Source organism: Sceloporus undulatus, chromosome 2 (assembly GCF_019175285.1).
Source record: "Sceloporus undulatus isolate JIND9_A2432 ecotype Alabama chromosome 2, SceUnd_v1.1, whole genome shotgun sequence".
Taxonomy (NCBI): Eukaryota; Metazoa; Chordata; class Lepidosauria; order Squamata; family Phrynosomatidae; genus Sceloporus; species Sceloporus undulatus.
Genome location: NC_056523.1, coordinates 7,125,566 through 7,146,739, shown reverse-complemented (window position 1 = coordinate 7,146,739; position 21,174 = coordinate 7,125,566). Strand labels below are relative to the sequence as shown.

Below are 21,174 nucleotides of genomic sequence, written 5' to 3'. Positions count from 1 at the left end.
CCTGAATCTGGTGAAGTATTACCCTCTGCTAAATCTTCTGAAATCACTATCAGCAATCACCTTGACATTATTACTTCTTGTACATGTGCAGATGAGTGTCTTTGAGAGAAAGTTGATTTCCTTTTTCAGTTATAAATAAAACTAAACTAATACGGCATCTGCTGTCTTGAATTCTTTGGTCTGGAACCATTATACATAGGTTAAACCCCAGCTTTTAAAGCGTTACCTGAAGCCCTCTTACTACTTCCTATCGAACCAAATTAATTTCCCCATTGAATACAATTGTGTATTCCAAACACCCCAACATTCTGGGTAACAATCAGTATCTCCCCTCAGAGCAGGATTATTATATGTACATTGAGGAGAGGAGAGCAAAGTGAAGAATGCCCTCCCTCATGCTTACCCAATGAAATGGCATTTCCTGAGCCCTTCTGTAGGATCCGCATGGAGTGTGCTCTCTGTCTGGAGTCTAAGGCCATCGTCTCTGCCTCCAAGATTTCAGTGGCCTTTTCTTCAAACAGGTCCTGGGACAAAAACAGCATTAAGAATGAGAAAAGAAAGAGGGCTAGAAGGGAGGAGGATCTGCCTTTTAATGATGATTTCCAGAAAACATTGGTCACTGTACTAGAAGGGATTTATTTCAAAACGATATTTCTAAGGTCCCAGCCTGAAAGGCTCTTCTCACCTGCTGCTTTTGCTGCTGCCTCTGCTCCTCTGCCTGGCTCAGGAGGAAGCCTTCGGCCAGGGCCACCGCCTGGGAACTGGTCTCTGCCCCACATTCCTTGACCCAGCTGGCCATCTCTGGGGGAAGGACGGCCAGGAACTGCTCCAGGAGCACCAGGTCCAGCATCTCAGCCTTGGTGTGTTGCTCTGGCTTCAGCCACTGATGGCAAAGACTGGAGAGTCGGCTGCAAATCCCTCGGGGCCCTTCAGCCTCCTCATAGCGAAACTGCCTGAAGGACTGGCATTGACCCTCTGGACAGAGCAGCTTCTCCTCCTGATTCTCCTGCATGGTTCCTCTTTCCCTGAATTTTCCTCTGCACTGCACCTGAACAGCAGATTTTCCTGATTCGGGGCCAGCTAAGTCTTCCTTTTCCAGATTTTGAGTTGAGTTCCTAGGCAGACCCTGCCTGAAGTGTCTTCTCCCTCCTCAGGCAAAAGATTGGCCAAATTGGTGCCAAATATCAAGTCCTACAGAGAAACCAAGATGTTCAGTGAAGCATCCATTATGAATACTCTTTTAATGCTTTAAACCTAAGGTGAAGAATTGCTTTTTCTGCTGTACAGAAGAGAACAGCTGTAACTCAAAGAGCGACTGGAAACTGTCCCTATTGGGTTTGAGGCAGAGGGTTCCCTTTCCTTCTTGGCCTCAAACCCAGACCTTTTCCTCCTTCCTTGATCTGCCCTAATATATTTCCCTCTCTTTGCCTTCTCCTCTCCCTGCCTCATATCTTCCCCCTTTCAGCCAATCTATGACATTATATATCTGCATGTGAGAACCTCTGGAGTGATTACTGATCAAGTCACACTCTGTCAGCCTCAGGGGAAGTCAATTGCAAACCTCCTCTGGACAATCTTGCCAAGAAAACCCATGATAGGGGAGTATAGGTCAGAAATGACTTGAAGGCACACAGCGACAACAACAACTCAAAACGGATAGAGGTGTTGTGTTATAGTGATCTGAGTGTTGGATTAAGACTCTGGAGACCAGGTTTAGATTCTGTACCGAGCCATGGAAACTACTGTGTGGATTTCAGTGGTTTCCTTGTGCATTCTGACCTGATAGCTGTTGGCATGGTCCAGAATGTCAGTGTTTTCAAACAGCATTTTATGCCTAGGATGGTTTATAACATGTTCTGCTACTGCTGATTTTTCTAACTGAACCAATCTGCAGACAGTCCCCATCTTCTCTGCCTAGAGCCTCAGCCTGCCAACGGAGGGAGTGAAGGACCATCTGCCTGCAGCCCACCTGCTTTTCACATTTTCACTTTACTTCCAGAGGGAGAGGAAGTGATGTTGCCCTCTTCTTCCTGAGATACGCTGCATGGTGTTTAAAAACAAATTTTAAAATATTTTTTTTTAAATTTAAATTTTTACTTAATTAAAGAAAAAAAATCTGGAGCCTCTCTTTTCTCCTTCCACTGAGTCTCACCCCACTCACACCAGCTCTGCAGCATTTAAAAGGGACGCAGGCATACTCCACAACATGCTTCTGACCAAAGACAGATGTTTCGGGAGTAGTGGTATTACCTCCCCGCCTTTAGGATGTCACCTGGTGTAGCCCACACACCCCGCACCACCTTGAGATGCTCTCATTTTCGTCCCTGAGACGAGTGGGAGCTGGCCAACTGCTTCCTCTACATCAGACCTGCAAAACGTGGCAGTAAGTAGGGCCCAACATTAAAACAGGTTGGACCTCTTTGGACCGCAGATAGGTTTCTAGTGGTTCATTTTCCAACTTTCCACTTGAGGGGTGAGTGTTGGTCCTTCCTCCTCTGCCACCACCTGGCACTTTCCTGGGAGAAAGCTGGGCAGCGAACAGCAATAGCATCTTCATTTATATACTGCTTCATAACGCACTAAGCAATCTCTAAGCGGTTTACAACTGTAAGCTAATTGCCTCCAGCAAGTTAAATAAATAAATAATAAAAATTTTATTTATACCCCGCCCTTCCAAACGATCAGGGCGGCTTACAAAATGCACCGAAGTTGGGTACTCATTTTAGCCACCTAAGAAGGATGCCAGGCTGAGTCGAACCTGAGCCCTTGGCTGGGATTGAACTCACAACCTTGTGTGAAGTTGAAGGCTTTCATGGCTGGCATCCATATTTTTTTGTGTTTTTCGGGTTATGTAGCCATATTCTAGAAGAGTTTGTTCCTGATGTTTTGCCAGCATCTGTGGCTGGCATCTTCAGAGAATACTTTGATGCCAGCATTCTCTGAAGATGCCAGCCACAGATGCTGGCGAAACGTCAGGAACAAACTCTTCTAGAGCATGGCCATTGCCCAAAAAACCCCACAAAAAACCATCACAACCTTGTGGTTTGTGAGTGAGTGGCTGCAGTACCAGCATTCAACCATGGCACCATCAGGGCTCCTAAGGAGCAGCGAAGGAGCCTGGAGGGTGAGCCTTGAGCCATGGCAGTGAAAGTGATGTCAACCTGGATTATTCCTGCAGCGTAGATGCAGACTGAAAGGAGGAAGCTGGTGGCATAAGATTCTGTAGAGCCTGCTCCTTCCTCAGATGCAGAATGAACTTTCAGTTAATCTCAAGGATACTAAAAGATCCTTTTGTGCACTGACTTTAAAGCTATATTTGTTTTGATTATTCTAAGCCACTGCAAAAGGCAGGATAAACATAAATACTGATGATACGATTGGAGTTGTAGTCCAAATATATCTCCAGCATCTTGCCCATCCTAGGAGTTCTTAGTTTCCTTTTGTCATACAAGGTTTGGCATTTTAAGCCAAAGATATTTTATTAACAGTCACTTTCAGGTAGAGAAAATTATACTCGGGACTTAGAACGGTGTGCACCCATCCATGCCTTCAAGTTGCTTGCCAATTGAGAGTCAATGTAATTTCACAGGGTTTACTAAGCAGTGCTCCATCTAAGTGTAAACCAGGCCTGACCCTGCTTACCTTTCCAGATCAGATGGCATCTGGTGCCTTTAAATGCTAAGCATCTTCTGGAGAGGGAAAAGGAATAGAGGGAGGCTGCCCTGCTCCAGCTTTGTGTTACTTTCTTGTGGGGAAGTATCCCTCATGAAAGCGCCAGTGGGGTACAGTAGTTTGAGCATTGGACTGTGACCCTGGAGACCAGGGTTCAAATCCCTGCTTGGCCACAGAAGCCCATTGGGTGACATTGGGCAAGGCACACTCTCTCAGCCTCAGAGGGAGGCACTTCTGAACCATCTTGCCAAGAAAACTTTGGGATGGGCCTGTCTAAGGACTGCCATAAGTCAGAAACAACTTGAAAGCACACAACAACAACAACAAGAAGCCATTAGGAAATCCAGGGTGGCGTAAAGGTTTAAAAATTGGGGACCAGGATCCAGATCTCCTCTAAGTCCAAGTGACCTTGGGCCAGTCCCACTCTCTCAGCCTCAGAAGACCAAGGCCAGCCCACATCTGAACAAATGTGGCCCAGAGAGGGTCGCCATGGGTCAGAAATGTCTTGGAAGGGGCATAAAAAACAATGGGGAAAGCCCCCATAAACTTAAGGCCCAAAAGACACTGCAGGGACAATGCACCCTGAGCCCGCTCTGACTGCCCTGGCTCAGGGCTGGGAACTCTGGGAACTGTAGTTTTGTGGGACACTGAGCCTTCTCTGTCAGAGAGCTCTGGGGCCACAACAAACTCCAATTCCCAGGATTCCAGAGGATGGAGCCAGAGCAGTTAAAGTGGTGTCAAAGGCACCTGAGGCCCAAAACCAGACTGCAGCAGGGACAATGCACCCTGAGCCCTGGCTCAGGGCTGGGGGACTCTGGGAACTGTAGTTTTCGGTGGCATCGCCAGAGCTCTCTCTCTCTCTCTCTCTCTCAGAGTCAGAGAAGGCGCAATGTCTCCCAAAAGCCCAGTTCCCAGGATCCCTAGCGCGGAGTGGATGGCTCTGAACAAATGGACTTGGAAGTAATGAAGCACAACAAAGAAGAGCAAGAGTGCTGCTTTCGGGGGACTAGTCTCTGGGGCCTTTGGGGGAGGAAAGCGGGGGAAGCCCTCAGCCCTCCCTGCCCCACTCTCCCGGCCTCTCCCCTTTCTCCCCCGACCAGACCTCTCCTCCTCCTCCTTCCTCCTCAGGGCCTGGGCTCCAGGGGCCGAAGGGGAGCCCGGCTGGCCCTCCTCTCCTCCGTTTTATGGACAGAGATCTCCACTGACCCTCCTCCTGCTGCTCTCCTTCCCGGCTACTGAAGAAGGGAGCCCCGGGCGCTGGGCCTGGGATTATGATTCTGAGGAGGAGGCAAAGGGCCTCAGTTCCCGCCCTTCAAGCAGCGAGAGCAGGAAGGGAGGGAAGCCTCCCTCCCTATGGCCTCCCGGGGGCTTTGGACTCCAGCTCCCAGAATCCCCGGCCCTTGGCTGACACGGCTGAGGCTTCTGGGAGTTGGAGTCCAAAACACACAACTGAGGCCCAGCCTTTGGGAAGGACTATACATCGTCATGGCCCCCTTCGGAGCCTGGAATAGAGGCCCTCCAGTGCCCTCCTCCTCTATAGTCAGCTGGGCCCCTGCCGCCAGGAAGATGGGCTTTAGAGTCCCTCTCTGCCAGCAGCACCCATGGCCAATGGAAGCTCCTCTCCCTTGGCACGAAGGGACTTGTATTGGGCTCCTCAGACCCTGCAGGAATAAAACAGCTTGGCTCCACTTTCCCCTATTATGCCCTTTGCTATGGAATCCTGGGATCTGTAGTTTGGGGGGGCACCAGAGGTCTCTGACTGAGAAGGCTCACTCTCTCCTCTAACATGTTTCTGAGGACTGCTTTTGTATATGGAGTATTCTTTCCCTTTCCTGATCTTCTGATTTCTTGACTAGTCTCCATACGAATCAATGTTTGATCCAAGGTGTGGGAAGTGTTTGACTACTTTGATTTTCTTGCCATCTAGGTTTATTTTATGTCAATTCTTTAGGGTCTTTTTTTATATATATATAGTTTAACATTAGGCCAGCCTTTGCAATTTCTTCTTTGGCTTTCTTCAGTGATTCCAAGTGTGTGATTTTTCTGTGGCCCCAAGTTCACCTGGGGGTCTGGTTTGTGGACCCCCAAATGCCCTATAGGCGACAAGGGGGCATTCCCCCCATATTTTGGCCCCTCTTGTGCCATTTTAAGCCCAGGGGAGAGATTTTTTATAACAAGAAGTAAACACTGGTCACTTCCATTTGTTAAACAAGGCCATCTCTGGGCCAAAAATGGCCTGATGGTAGGTTGCCAGATTTAAAACTGGCCGCTGCTTCTGAAGCCAGGCCTCTCTCTATATCAGGCCTCTGGCCTTCCCTGTGAGAGAGTGTGTTTATGCCAGACTCTCATCTCTCTCCTTCTCCATCTGGATCTGCCCTTGCTCAGTGGAGACCAGTTGTTGTTCCTCCTGCACAGTGACCTATGGACAGAAACAGAAGCCATGCCTCCCAATGTTTCAGACTGGTCTTGTTTTGGAACGTCTGCTGCTGGCACCATCACTGGACTCCCCTCCAGCAGGTCTTTCCTCACCATTTGACCACCATCAGTTAGGACTTCTCTTGTGCTGGGTTGGATTTGGAGCCATTGCTCCTATTGTCAGTTGGGCTGCATTGGTCACTTGCTGGGAGCCTGCCACTTTCTCTGGCCCTTGGCCCTGTCCGTTGCCCACTGTCCTCTCTTCAGCCAGGTCATGTTGGGTCGGCTGAAGCAGACAGTCAAAGCGACCCTCAATTGGAGGCTGCCCCTCAAATTGGGATGTCTATGGGTACTTCCTCTGGGAGCAGGCCTAGTCAAGAGAAGAAGGGCCCTCCCTCCAGTCCGTCTGCCATGGCCCAGGCCTCAGAAGGAGAGAAGAACCACTGGACTTGGTTCCCCACTGCCATTCCCTTCTTCTTTTGGGTCAGGTCTTTTTAGATTATAAGCCTCAGGGCAGGGAGCTCTCTTATTAACCATTTCTAAGCCGCTCTGGGGACAAACAGGGTATATATACTCCAAATCAATCAGTCAATAAATAAATGGGTGGCCATGGGATGTTATCAGGCCTTTTTCAAGACTGGTGGCAGGTGGAGGAATAAATCACCTCTGAGCATGATGGGGATTTCATAATCTGGGGATGTTGTTGTTGTGTGCCTATGGTGACCCTAAGGAGACCCTCTTGTTTGGTTTTCTTGGCAAGATTTGCTCAGAGGTTTGTCACTGGCTCTCATCTGGAAGGAGAAAAGGGGGAGGCAACACACTCTTCAAGGAAAACATCGCAAAGAAACAGCAAACACAAGGTAACTCCCTGTTTTCCTTGCAGCAAGACACAGGCCCCTGGGAAGCTTGGTTCCATCGGCAAGGCAGGATTAATGCAGTATGACACTGCTTTAACTGCTAAACCTCCATGCTATGTAATTCTGGGATTTGTAGTTTCGTGCACTATTTAGTCTTCTCAATCAAAGTGCTTCGGTGCCGCAATAAACTACAAGTCCCAGGATTCCATAGGATAGAGCCATGGCAATTAAGATGCTGTCAAAATGGATTATTTCTGCAGTGCAGATGCCACCAAAGTGAACAAAGCTCATGTTGTTTCTTCCATTCTCACAGATGCTGTCGCCTTCCCTGATGCCAGGTGCCTCCTTCCCTGAGTTTTGGGAAGGAACCCAAGAGAGGGTTGAAGGAGGGAAATGGCTTTGGAACTGAGTTGTCCTCTCACAGGCCTGCAAAACTGAGGGTCACAAAAACCTTGCTTAAAAGATATGATTGTTTTAAAGGAATTTGGCATTTTAAAACCAAAAACGACCTATAATTTCCTCCATCACATTCAGTTTCCCCCCAGCTTGCTTTGACGTTTTTATGTTGTGGAATGAAATTAAAATTGAAATTAGTATAGACATTTGAAAGAGAACTGGATATGTGTTGTGTATTTGTATTGTGCTTTTTTGAATTCAGATCCCAAAAATACATTGAAAACAGCTAGAATGTTTTTAAAAGTTTCAGGCTTCATTGTTGGTATTCATTGTATTTCTATTAATACAATGGGAGGGATCACCATTGACATCCTAGAAGGCTGAGAGAATGTGACTTTCCAAAGTGGCTGTCCTAATCTAGCATTCAAACCACCACACCACACTGGCTTTCTTATAATTGTGGTTGTTGTTGTTGTTGTTGTCTCCCTTGAGGCGACTTATCCACAGGTCAAGGTAAGGACTATTCTTAAACTCTTTTTTAAAAAAGGAACCTTATTTTGTTGAAAAGCAAAAGCGTGAAGCCTGACCTGGAAGCACTAACCCTCCTCTACTCTCTCATCCATCTGGCCTTTAGGGTGAGTGGAAACAGTTAGGCCTGCTGGGATTTTGTAAGGTCTTGGGCTTTCTTTTCCTTTGCTTCTTCCTTTACATCATTTGTCTCATGCCCCTAGATTTTACCCTCAGCTTATCCACAGGTCATACGAAAATCCATAATTTTGGCAGAAAAAAAGTGCCCCTCGACTCATATATAGAATCATAGAGTTCAAAGAGACCCCAAGGGTCATCCAGTCCAACCGCATTCTGCCATGCAGGAACTCACAATTAAAGCATACCCAACAGATGGCCATCCAGCCTCTGTTTAAAGACCTCTAAGGAGAGAGACTCCACTACACTCCGAGAGTTTGTTCCACTGTCGAACAGCCCTTACTGTCAGGAAGTTCCTCCTAATGTTTAGGTGGAATATCTTTTCCTGGAGCTTGCATCCATTGTTCTGTGTTCTAGCCTCTGGAGCAGCAGGAAACAAGCTTGCTTAATCCTCAATATGACATTCCTTCAAATATTTAAACAAGGCTATCATATCACCTGTTAACTGTCTCTTCTCCAGGCTATACATCCCCAGTTCCCTAAGTTACTCCTCTTTAGAGCATGGTTTCCAGATCCTTCACAATTTTGGTCGCCGTCCTCTGGACATGTTCCAGCTTCTCAGCAGCCTTTTTGAATTACGGTGCCCAGAACTGGACACAGTATTCCAAGTGAGGACTGACCAAGGCAGAACACAGTGGCACTACTATTTCCCTTGAACATGAGGTCAACTTAGAGGTGAGTATATATAGTGTATTGTTTTTTTAATTACATTATTTTTAGTTTTATTTTTGTAGCACATTACACACAGGGACGTAGCCAAGGGGTGGGGGTGGGGTCCGGACCCCCTTCCGTTAGAAAAATGAATGGCATGTGTTGCTGCGCCACCGTGCCCAAGCCACATTATAATGGTGGCACTTAGTCTGGACCCCCCCCCTTCCTAAAGTCCTGGCTATGTCCCTGTTACACTCGTCCATCCCCATTCGTGGACTTGGGATCTGTGGTTTTATACCTTTGTAAGCCTTCTTGAATCATTCTTTTATCATGAATTTCTATCAAATTTAACAAATTTCTAATATTATCTTTATAATCATTCTGCCAGGGAGAAAGCCACATTGATCTGAATGGATCCAATTGATCAATACCTTTTTTAATATTTCAGCCAATATTGTTACAAATAATTTATAATCCAAATTTAATAATGCTATAGGTCTATAATTTTTAGGATTTGTCAGATCTTTCCTTTCTTTTGGAATCAAAATCGTTATTGATTGGGTCCATGTTTGGGGTATTGAACCTTTCATGACCTCGTTCATCGTTTGACACAAGAGTTCATTAAGGCTTTGTTTGCATTTTTTATCAAACTCGTTTGAGAACCCGTCTGGTCCGGGTGCTTTCCCAGTTTTGCTATTCTGTATAGCTTATGCTAATTCCCGTAGTTATTGTTTTGTGTAATAGCTCTTTTTGTTCCTCTGTTAGTTTTTGCATCCTTATTGAATTCAAATAATTTAATATTTTAGTTTCTTTAACTTTTGGTTTTTTAAACAAATCCATATAAAACATTTAAAAACTTTTTAACATTTTTTAAAAATTCTGTTCTGATTGGTCAGTAACTCGCCTTCTTCATTCAATGTCATAATCGTGCGTTTTGCTTTCTCCTTTTCGATTTGATAGGCCAGAAATTTCCCCGGTTTATTTGCCGATTCAAAATGTTTCTGCTTCACAAATTTTAATTTCTTTTCCATTTCTTTTACCATTAGAATCGATATCTGTTTTTGTATATACTGTATTTCCTGAAAAATATACCTATTTTCTGGGTTTTTCTTTAAAACTTTTTCTTTTAACTCTAACTCTTTATTCAGGTTGTTCATTTTTGCATCTCTTTGTTTCTTTGCTTCTGAAGCTTTCTTGATCAGCCAACCCCTTATCACTGCTTTTAATGCATCTCATACTACCTGGATTTGTGTTTCTTTATTCAAATTTTCTATAAAGTAAGTTTGAATATTCCAATTTTCACCAGTTTTTCATCTTTCAATAAGGATGCATTCAACTTCCAATTAAATTCTTTATTTCCCATTCTCAAGCAAGAAAACAAACTTGATCTGATTAAATGGAAAACCCTAAAACTATCCTTAATAGGAAGAGCTGCAGCAACTAAAATGTCAGTCTTACCAGAAATGCTCACTCTTTTCCAATTATAGCAAATGAAAAACCATTCGGTCTGTGGCAAAACGGTATTGTTGACTTTATTTGGGCTGGTCACAAACCAAGACTAAAACTAAAGTTACTTCAGGATGAGATTACCAGAGATAGCCTTGGAGTTCCACACGTGAAGATTTATTATGAGGTGTGTTGCCTGGAGTGGCTGAGACTGGCTTCCATTGCCTTTCAGGTAACATTAAATAGATCAGATGTCCCTCCACTGAAAGCTTTAACTGTATTTGGAACATACTGTAAAGACAGTGTAAACAAAAGGACAAGCTTCAAAAGTATATCAAATAATACTGTGAGCATTATTGCACCGAAGTGTCTCCATTTTGTGTGCCTAATCTCTGTGTTCATGTGTCCTTCGCTTCACTGTCCTGCTTCTACCTGTACTTTACGCTGTGCGTGCACTGAAAAAGCAAATATGCGACCGGAAGATTAGCCTGAGCTGGTTTCAGGTTGTCCACAAAGGAATAAACCGGACAACTAAACTTAGCTATGTGAGTAGTGAAGATAAGCATGTGAAGCAGCTCTAGGAGTTTTCTCTTCTTTGTTTGCAATAAAGTATAAACAGCATGTGTGTGTACTTGATAAACTTGTATTGTTTGCAATAAAGTATAAACAGCATGTGTGTGTACTTGATAAACTTGTATTGTTTGCAACAAAATATATACAGCTTGTATGTGTAGTCGATAAACTTTATTGTTTACAACAAAATATACACAGCTTGTGTGTGTAGTCAATAAACTTGTATTGTTTACAAAAAATATATATACAGCTTGTGCGTGTACTGAATACGCTTGTCTCAGTAGCTCTCATGGTGTGTAGCCTGAGGGACCCTTTTGATCAAACGTTCTGTGTTGCATGTCTTTCGTTCTTGAGCAGATTCAGATTTCCTTTGACAGCTCTGCATCTACTCTAGGTGCAGTCAATAATACAAGAGGCCTGAAGGACCCCCTTGAATGTGGAAAAAATGCAAATACAAAAACACTATTCTTTCTCCAAGGAGAAAGATGTGATATAAATTAATTTTACCTAAAAGAATTATTTATTTACGGTATTTATACCCAGCGCTTCAGCCCTAAAGGCTCTCAGAGCGGCTTCTAAGAGAACACCTCTCTAGGAATCTCCAGGTCCTCCAATGCAATTCTGGTCAACATCTGGATGATGGGAAGACCTAATATGCCTAGAGAATGCCCTGATTCAATGCTAGGGAATTATGGGAACTGTAGTTTTCTGAGATTTTTAGCCTTCTTCAGATTGCTGTGGTGTCACAATAAACTACAATTCCCAGAATTCCCCAGCACTGAACCAGGGCAGTTAAATGTCTCAAAGTGGATTATTTCTGCAGTATGTTTTGGACCCAAGGGGCCTGTACAGACAGGCCAAAATAAAGCTGCTTCGGGTCACTTTGGATGTATGCTGTTTAATAATACACACATCTTAAGAGGCCAGAAGCTGTGCCAAAGCTGCATTCTCATCTTTAGGTCAGGAGCGTGGTTTGGCGTGGCTTCCGGCCTCTTAGGACGCATGCAGCATTTAAATAGCATACCTCCAAAGTGACCCCAAAGCAGCTTTATTTTGGCCTGTCTGTTCAGGCCCAAGATATCTTTTGATGAAACATCAGATGAAGAGTAACAGAAACCCACTGGGTGACTTCGGGCAAGTTACACTCTCACAGCCTGAGAGGATAGGAATAGTAAACACCCTTCTAAAGAAACTTGACAAGAAAACCCTATTAAAACCCCTTAGAATTGTTCATGCTCAGAAGCTGCTCATACCCAGAGAGCCCAGGGAGCGCACTGACCACAAACTATGCTCCCGATGCTGGGCCCTTCTGCAGTCCCAAATGGACCATGGCAAGAAGTGGAAAAGAACTGCTCCTTCTGGGGCAAGGTTTGGGCTGCCTTAGGCGCCAGGGGAGCAACCCCAGCTCAGCTTCCACGGGAATGCAGCTGAAAAAGCCTTCCTGTTTTCAGGACTTCGAGGACTTTTTAAAACATTGACAATTTAAAAAACCTCCTTGAGCAAACGCCCTGGGTCCAATGCAGCCCACACCTTTGTTGCAAGGGATAGTATCTTTCCCTCCTACCAACATTGTCACCCTTTTGGGGGACTATCATTTTGGGATCTAGGGCCTTTGGATCCTGATGCTGACATGCTTTGGACCAACTTGACCATCTGCTACAGTCTCTTTCTGCCACAAGCAAAACATTTGACATTGGCCTTGTCTCCTGGCCGGTTCTGAGGTTTGGTAAAAGGCCGCTGAGTTGATTTGGGCTGAGAGCAAGGAGCGTGTTCTTTGTGACCAGGGAAACTTCCCTTGTCACTCTCTTTTGCTCTTCTGATGACCTGTTCTGGGTAGCTCTCTTGCCCTTGTATTGAGCCAGTGATCTGCAGCAAAAGGAAAAAAATCTGGTGAAAGAGAAATCCCAGATTCTCTCCAAAATATTATTAAAATGGGAAAGAGAGGAAGAATCCATTAAAGATTCAATGGGCTAAAAATAGTGGGCACAATATAGAAATAAATAAGTGGGAAAATGTTTGGGGAAAAAGAGCTAGAATTTCTCTGGCACAAAATCTAAGAGAAAATGTATTCAAAATGCACTATAAGTGGTATATGACACCAGCAAAACTATCAAAAATGTACAAACATGTAAATCCCTTATGCTGGAAATGCTCTGAAGAGAATAGCTCATTCTACCATCAATGGTGGTTGTGAAGGAAAGCAAAGAAATATTGGAGTTTAATACATTCATATATATATATATATATATATATATATATATATATATATTGAATATGACCCCGGAATTATCTTAAATAAATCTAAGGAAAGACTGCTATATTACAGGATACTAGCACCTAGACTAGAATATGCCAAAATTGGAAAAATCCAACTGTACCAACAATACAGGATTGTATGGTATAATTATTAGAAATGGCTATTTTGGACAAGCTGACATGTCTTATTAAAGACAACAAGTTGAAAATATTTATACAAAGTTGGGAACAGATGATTGGTGACATTAGCAAAGAATGGGGAGAATGAATGAGTTGGGGATTTAAGAATTGAATGTATAAGTATGTGAAGCATGACTAATTTAATAATGTAGAGAAGATAATGGTTTAAGAATAGGATATTTTGATTTAAGATGAAATTCCTAAAACTGGATGGAAAGGAAGTTTCTATATTTTTATATTTTTCTTTCTTTCTTTTCCTTCTCTTTTCTCTCTTTTTTCCCTTTTTTTTTCTTTCCTTTCCCTTTTGCTTCCATATTTGTAATTTTTTTGTTTTTTGTGTGCTTCTTCCCCCTCCTTTTTTTCTTTTTGTATATGATTCGACTATATTATGGATAACATTTCAACTGTACAATTTTTTAATTTCTTTTTGTGTTGTGGCACCTTCTACGTTGTCTAGTATATTTTCTATCATTTTTTTTGTTAGCAAGCCATCTTCCGCTTTTGTTTGCCGAGTCAAAAAGTTTTGACCAACTTCCTATAGAATCGTAGAGCTGGAAGAGACCACAAGGGCCATCCAGTCCAACTCTCTTCTGCCATGCAGGAAATCACAATCAAAGCATCCCCCACAGATGGCCATCCAGCTTCTGCTTGAAGACCTCCAAGGAAGAAGACTCCACTACACTCCAAGGGAGTTTGTTCCACTGTCGAACAGCCCTTACTGTCAGGAAGTTCCTCCTAATGTTGAGGTGGAATCTCTTTTCCTGCAGCTTGGATCCACTGCTCTGGGTCCTAGTCTCTGGAGCAGCAGAAAACAAGCTTGCTCCCTCCTCAATATAACATCCCTTCAAGTATTTAAACAGGCCTATCATATCATCTCTTCTCCAGGCTAAATATCCCCAGCTCCTTAAGTCGTTCCTCGTAGGGCATGGTTTCCAGACCTTTCACCATTTTAGTTACTCTTCTTTGGACATGCTCCAGTTTCTCAATGTCATTTTTGAACTGTGGTGCCAAGAACTGGACACAGTATTCCAGGTGGGGTCTGACCAAAGTAGAATACAGTGGCACTATTACTTCCCATGATCTAGACACTATACCTGTCTCTGTCAGTGAGAACACAGGGGGGAAAATGAAGATTACTAGGCACCACAGCCTCCATTACCGCGAAGGGCAGGTGGCGGCCTGGAGGGCTTCAACAGCACCACCCGGCCTTTCCTGCAGTGGAGGCCGAGGCGGCAAGGAGGCCAAGTCTCATCCTCCTCGCTGCCGCCTCCGTGGGAAAGGCTGGGTAGTAGTGTTGGAGGCCAAGAGGCCTCCACCCGGCCCTTCTGTGGTGGTGGCGGCTGTGACGCAAAAGCCGTGCCTGGAGACATCTTAGCCTCCAAGACCATCACCTGGCATATCCTGCGGCGGCAGCGGCGATGAGAAGGTGGTGGTGGCAGCGACGAAGAGAAGGTAGGTGCTGTAGGGAGGGAAAGAGGCAGAGAAAGAAGAGGAGAGGAGAGGGGAATGCCGCCATTGGGGAAAATGGGACTTGAGCATATGCGGATTTTAGTATATGCAGAGGGGCCCAGAACAGATCCCCCGCGTATACCAAGAGCCGACTGTAGTTCCAATTCTCTTCTCATTTGTCACTTTCTCTTGCTATTTGTTGTATTGACTTTTCTAGTCTTTCAAAACCCTTATTGAGATTTTCATTTGTTTCCTGTTTTCTTTTAATTCTTGATGGTCTTCTTGTTTGCTCAACCAATTGTTGTACAGTCTGTTTGTTTCAAAGGTAGTTCAGTAGAGCCTCTTCTGTTTGTATTTCCTGTTTGAGCTCTCATTGTTAATGATCTAAGTCCTTGAGCCATTTTAACATGAGCTGGAAGAACTGATACAGAAGTGAAAAGTGAAAAGCTATTTGAGGTCTACCCTGTTTTTTGTTGTTTTTGTTTTTTAGTTGTTTTTTAAAATTTATATTGTTTGTTTTAAGTAGTTTCTAATTTCTTTTTAAAGTTTTTCTTATTCAGTATTTCAATTTATTTTTATTGTTTTGTTGGTTTAGATTTTTATTTGATTGAATTTTTATTTTATTTTATTTTGCTTTTTCCCCTCCCTTTTTTCTTAAGACCGTTTCTCTTCCTTAGTCAATTTTAAATATTATCCTTTAGTGAAGCACATCCAGATTCCCGTAATTATCAGAGAGTTGAAGACTAAAGTGGGATGAGAAATTCCACCCTTTTCAACAAGCAGTCTCTTTGTAGCTTTAATTTGTTGCTTTCCGCAATGAGGGATCACCTTAAAAGAAACAGTCGGCTGCTTTCCGGTTACCAGTCATACCTCCCTTCAAGCCCCGATCTCTGCAAATCTTCCCAGACTTTGGATTAAACAAGGAAACCCGTTTCTCTCTTTTTCAGTGACTAGAAAGGACGTGAAATCCTCCTCCAGTCCATAGACCCTTTCCTCGCAGTGGGAAGCCCTTACAAAGAAAGATCCAAAAGCCAACTCTCAGAACAAAAAAACCAAGTTACTGTATTGCTAAACTGACAATTATCAGTCAGGTGGCAGAGGATATTTGTTTTGGGTAAGCTTACTCTTCCCCTGTGAAAGTTGCTTAGTCACTACCTGGGCAGAGTATCAGAGGCTGTGTGCCCCTCTGCTGCCGCCACTGCAGCAAATTTTGGTGGTATGCTGGGTGCCTTTTCAAGGCCCTGCTGCTTGTGCCCTGCCTCATCCGCTGCCGCCGCCACCAAACATCAACTATACACATTTTTTGTCATAAATTCTCTTTTAAACAATAAAAAAGCTCATATTGCCTACAGACAGACCCATGCCAATTATTAAACATTATGCCCTAGCCCTGTAGCAATCAGGACAGGAGCAGCCTCTGCCCACTCCTTTTGCCCGGTCTGCTTGACGCTTGACAATAAAGAGATCCCTTGGCTCACCTGCGGGGCACAGAGATTCTCCTGCATGAATTCCCTGGTGATGGGTGAGGCACATCTTCCAACAGAAACTCTTTCCATGTGCCAAGGATTTGAATAGTTTCTCTCCTGTGTGAGCGACTCTATGATGAGTGAGGATCATCTTTCAAATGAAGCTGTTTCTACACTCCAAACATTGTAATGGTTTCCTCCCCAGATAAGAGCTGCTTGATAAGTAAGGTTTACCTTCTTATCTAAACCCCTTCCACGCTCTAAACATATCTATGGTTTCTCTGTGTTGATTTTCTTCATGGAAAGTGAACTTCATCTTCTGACCAAAGGTGTTTCCACACCCTGAACATTTAAATATTGAGTTGCCTGATGCTGGGTGAGATATCTGACTAAATCTCTTTTCACTCTCTAAACACTTAAAGGGTTTTTGCCCTGTGTGAGTTGTGAGATGACAAGTGAAGCTGATCTTCCTTTTGAAAGACTTTCCACACAACAAACATTTAAATGGTTTCTCCGATTTGTGAGTTGCTTGATGAGCATTAAGAGACCTCTCTTGAGATTGAAACTCTTTCCATTCTAAACATTTAAATCAGCTACATTCACATTGCAGAAATAATCTGGTTTGACACTGCTTTTACTGCCATGGCTCAATGCTATGAATTCTGGGAATTTGAGTTGGTGGGTCATTTTAGCCTTCTCTGTCAGAGAGCTCTGGGATCACTACAAATTACAATTTCCAGAATTTCATAGCAATGACCCACAGCAGTTAAAGTGCTATCAAACTGCACTAATTCTGCAGTGCAGATGCAGTCATAGTTTCTTCCTGTGATAACCTGATGGAAAGACCTAGCTGATACTCTTTCCAAAGCACAAGTATTTAAGTGGCTTTTGTGCTGTATGAATGTTTTGATGGTAAATGAAATCTCTATTCTGGCTGAAATCCTTTCCTCATTCCAGGTATTTAAATGGCTTCTCTCTTGTATGAATTCTTTGATGATGAGTGAGATTTATCTTCCTACTGAATTTCTTTCCACATTCCAGGCAGGTAAATGGCTTCTCTCCTGTATGAATTCTTTCATGACGAGTGAGATCTGTCTTCTGACTGAATTTCTTTCCACACTCTAAGCATTTAAACGGCTTTTCTCCTGTATGTATTCTTTGATGAATACTGAGTTCTGTCTTCTGATTGAATTTCTTTCCACAGTCTAAGCATGCAAGTGGCTTTTCTCCTGTATGCATTCTTTGATGACGAATGAGATTTATCTTCTGACTGAATTTCTTTCCACAGTCTAAGCATGCAAATGGCTTTTCTCCTGTATGAATTCTTTGATGACAAGTGAGCTCCATCTTCTGATTGAATTTCCTTCCACACACTAAGCATTCAAATGGCTTCTCTCCTGTATGAATCCTTTGATGACGAGTGAGATGTGTCTTCTGATTGAATTTTTTCCCACATTCCAGGCATTCAAATGGCTTCTCTCCTGTATGAATTCTTTGATGATGAGTGAGATTTTGCTTCTGACTGAAACTCTTTCCACATTCCAGGCATTCAAATGGCTTCTCTCCTGTATGAATTCTTCGATGAAGAATGAAATTTTGCTTCCGATTGAAACTCTTTCCACATTCCAGGCATTTGAATGGCTCTTCTCCTGTATGAATTATTTGATGATGAATGAGATTTGTCTTTCCGATGAAACTGTTTGTGTATCCCATATAATTAATTTGTATTTCTCCGGTGTGATCTACTTTATGACTAGATAGGTATGTCTTCCTACTCATTGTTTCAGGGCTTTGATATGATCTCCACCTTAATGTCTCTTCACACCCTGAGAACTCACTTTTTCTTTTTTGTGTGTGAATTCTTTCTACATGAATTTCCTGGTGAAGAGCAAGGCTTTCTTTACAACTGGGGCTCCTCCCACATTCAAGATAAATACATTTACTCTGTTCCTCTCCTTTCTGGCTTTTTTCTTCAGTGACACTTCCACAGAAATCTCCAGCCTGAGAAGCAGAAGCTTTATTCACCTTCTTTTCTTGAGTGTCAATTTTACTTCCCTTCTCTTTCTTCGGTTGAAATTGAAATATGCAACACTGCATTCTTTCCTCTAAAGACATACTTGGTTCTCTTACATTCTGTCCCTCTTGTCTATCACCACCTGGCAAAGAGAGAAACAATTTAGCCACATGCCCAGAAAAGATCAAGCGTGGATGAAAGATATTATTAACATCAATGTATCCCAGTTGGAGCAGGGGATGTGAGGCCGGTGGGCTTCCAGTCTCTCTCCTGAGAGACCACTAGCTTAATTTAGCATCTCTGAAGAGTTTTGGAAAAAGCTGGCTGCTATAAAGAATTGACAAGCTTAATACCTTATTAATTATTGATTTACACTTTAATAACTTTCTTTTGTTCTGTTGAGATTATAAGTCTTGTGGGCAGGAACCCTTTGCTTTGTTTCTCATATACAGTAAACATTTTTGGGAACATTTTTGGCAGTAGAGCCGGATAAAACTATTTACATTAAGTCAGTCTGGGTCCTAGTCTCTGGAGCAGCAGAAAACAAGTTAGCCCCCTCCTAAATATGACATCCCTTCGAGTATTTAAACAGGGCTATCATACCACCTCTTAACCTTCTCTTCTCCAGGCTAAACATCCCCAGCTCCCTAAGTTATTCCTCATAGGGCATTTTAGTCACTCTCCTTTGGACACGCTCCAGTATCTCAATGTCATTTTTGAATTGTGGTGCCAAGAACTGGACACAGTATTCCAGGTGGGGTCTGACCAAAGTAGAATACAGTGGCACTATTACTTCCCATGATCTAGACACTATACCTGTCTCTGTCAGTGAGAACACAGGGGGGAAAATGAAGGTTGCTAGCCATCTGTTGAATAGATTAGGGTAATAGGATCAATGCAAAATCAGTGGTTTGCAACATTGTGCCTGTGGAGACAGCAGCTCAGCTCTTTGTCTTGAAACACACTCTGTAAAGTTGATATATACATTTAACAATAATATGTCAAATGACATCTTGACCGATTTCAGAGAACAAAACCACTGGTTGTTTTACTCTCGAGCACATCCCTAGCCAGCCCACCTGGTAAAAAGTGACTCGGCTTGCAGAAATACAGCATGAGTCCAGGAAGAGGCAACAGGAATTCAGGATCACCAGCAAAGAGACTGGATCAGCCAAGAGAAAGAGGGAGCCTCACCCAGAGAGACCAGGATTGCCAGTTTCTCCTCCATGACTTCCCTGTGAAGGGCCCTTTGGTCCGGATCCAGCAAGGCCCACTCGTCCTCATTGAAAGACACAGTCACCTCCTCAAAAGTCACCTAGGAGAAGAAATAGTCTCTGTGGGCCAAAATTACTAACCCAGTCAGAACATAAAGCTGTGTAACTTAGATTTTTGGCAGTTTAGTTTTGCTAAAATGCCATACTGGGCAAGTCCAATGGAATGAAAGAAGACAAAAAAATATTTCCAGTCCTTGGAGAGGAAGAGGATACAGGATAACCCTTCTTGATCCTCCAGGGATCCTATCCCCTACCCAGGGGTGTCACTAAGTGTTGCAGGGGTGCGGATTCACACCAGGCGACACCCGAAAGGAGGGTGACACCACTGCTCCCTGAACATCTGCCTTTTGGCAGAAACGGGCCATGGTATTTGCCTCTGTCTCTTTAAAACAGGCCTGCACAACTTGGCAGTAGGTAGGGGCCAAAATTTAAATATGCTAAACTTCTTAGGGCCACAGATAGCTTTTAATTAAATATTTAATTAATTATAATTAATCATATTGATTAAATTTAAATTCATTCCATCCCCCTCCTTCTCTGCCCAGCCCTGTCCTTGGGAGAAACCCAAGCAGCAGAGGGGCCTTGTCTGTCCTTCTCTGCTCAGCCTTCTCCTCAGGAGAAGGCTGAGTGATGGAGGAGCCTTCTCTCAGGAGAAAGCTGGGTGGAGGAGGAGCCTTGTAGGGCAGTGTTCACCAGTCCCCAGGGTCGGCTCTAGATATTTTGTCACCCTAGGCAAGAAATATTTTGGCACCCCTGTAGCCCTTCATAATTATATTCACTCCTTGATTTCTGCCGTTTTGTTTGTTAAAGTTAAACATGACATAAAACTTAGGTTCCATTATTTCGTCATAGTATTGAGAATTAGTCAAAAAGATTTTTACAGGTTAAAGACTTTTTTATTGCTGTGATATTTGGAATGGAGACTAATATACATACATTCCTTTTGCATAATGCATAATGAAACATTATTCATTCTAATGATGTGGAAAAATCTGGATCCCATTCCCATGAATTTATGGGGTAGTAGTGGTCCATCTATGACCCCTAAAAATTAAGGGGCAGAAAAGGGTGTCACAAGAAAGAGAGGAAAACCAGTAGGGTCACCAGGTGAAAGGACCAGGGCTGCAGTTTGACACCACTTTAGCTGCCCTTGGCTCCCATGGTAACCAGCTGTCCTAACCGCAAAGGAGGACAAGGCACCGCAAAATGTAGGGCTTTCAAGTAGAATGGAGGACATGACCAAGTAAAAGCTGAAACTCCTCATATGAATATAAATTCATGCTTCTTAGTGATGCTCAAAAGAGAGGACATTTTTGGAATTCCTCCTGGACAGAAGACTGAAATGTAAGATATACCCCAGAAAAAAAGACATCTGGTCATCTTGCTGGTTCCATGCTATGGAGCCCTGGGATTTGTAGTTTGTTGTGGCTCCACTGTTCTCTGACAGAGATGGCAAATTCTCCTCCAAAAATCCAAATCCCAGGATTCCATAGCATGGAGCCAGGGCAGTTAAAGCGGCATCAAATTGTATTACTTCTGCAGTGTAGATGCAGCACATGAAAAAAGGATGGGAATGGCTCCAGGACGAGAAAGAAAAGGCACATAGCAAGCACAACCACCAAGAGTGGGCAAGCTACACTCTCTCAGCCTCAGAGGAAGACCATGGCAAAGCTTCTCTGAACTTATATTGCCCCCCCCCCCCAAAAAAAAGAAAACCATGGTAGGTTCGCCTCAGGACAGGGCAGACCTCCTCCTCTTCCAGGACATGTCCTCCATTCCAACCTTCTGTCCAGGAGGTATTCTAAAACATCCTCCATTTT

The 21,174-nt window shown here is 43.5% G+C and overlaps 1 protein-coding gene and 1 pseudogene across 2 annotated transcripts; both read right to left on the bottom strand.

Moving 5' to 3' along the window:
* LOC121923487 overlaps nucleotides 1-5,153 on the bottom strand; it is a 31,160-nt pseudogene extending 26,007 nt beyond the window's left edge.
* An 8,969-nt stretch (nucleotides 5,154-14,122) lies between these two features.
* LOC121921978 (gastrula zinc finger protein XlCGF52.1-like) lies at nucleotides 14,123-19,855 on the bottom strand. Of its 2 annotated transcripts, none has more exons than XM_042450805.1 (2): nucleotides 19,275-19,855; nucleotides 14,123-18,222 (listed from the first exon to the last, which is right to left on the bottom strand). In XM_042450805.1, exons 1-2 carry the CDS (start codon nucleotides 19,306-19,308, stop codon nucleotides 17,015-17,017), a joined length of 1,242 nt encoding a protein of 413 aa, XP_042306739.1. In that variant the 5' UTR covers nucleotides 19,309-19,855; the 3' UTR covers nucleotides 14,123-17,014. The 2 variants fall into 2 exon arrangements, with proteins under 2 accessions (XP_042306739.1, XP_042306738.1); XM_042450804.1 differs by lacking the exon at nucleotides 19,275-19,855 and adding an exon at nucleotides 19,160-19,271.
* Between the last annotated feature and the right edge of the window lie 1,319 nt (nucleotides 19,856-21,174).

What these genes read in the sequence shown, in the direction of transcription:
- LOC121921978 (XM_042450804.1), bottom strand. Translation starts at nt 19,196, where the DNA reads ATGCTGTATTTCTGCAAGCCGAGTCACTTTTTACCAG. An exon ending in GCCGAGTCACTTTTTACCAG is followed by an intron (nt 18,223 to 19,159) that starts GTGGGCTGGCTA and finishes TCTCTTTGCCAG; the next exon opens with GTGGTGATAGACAAGAGGGA.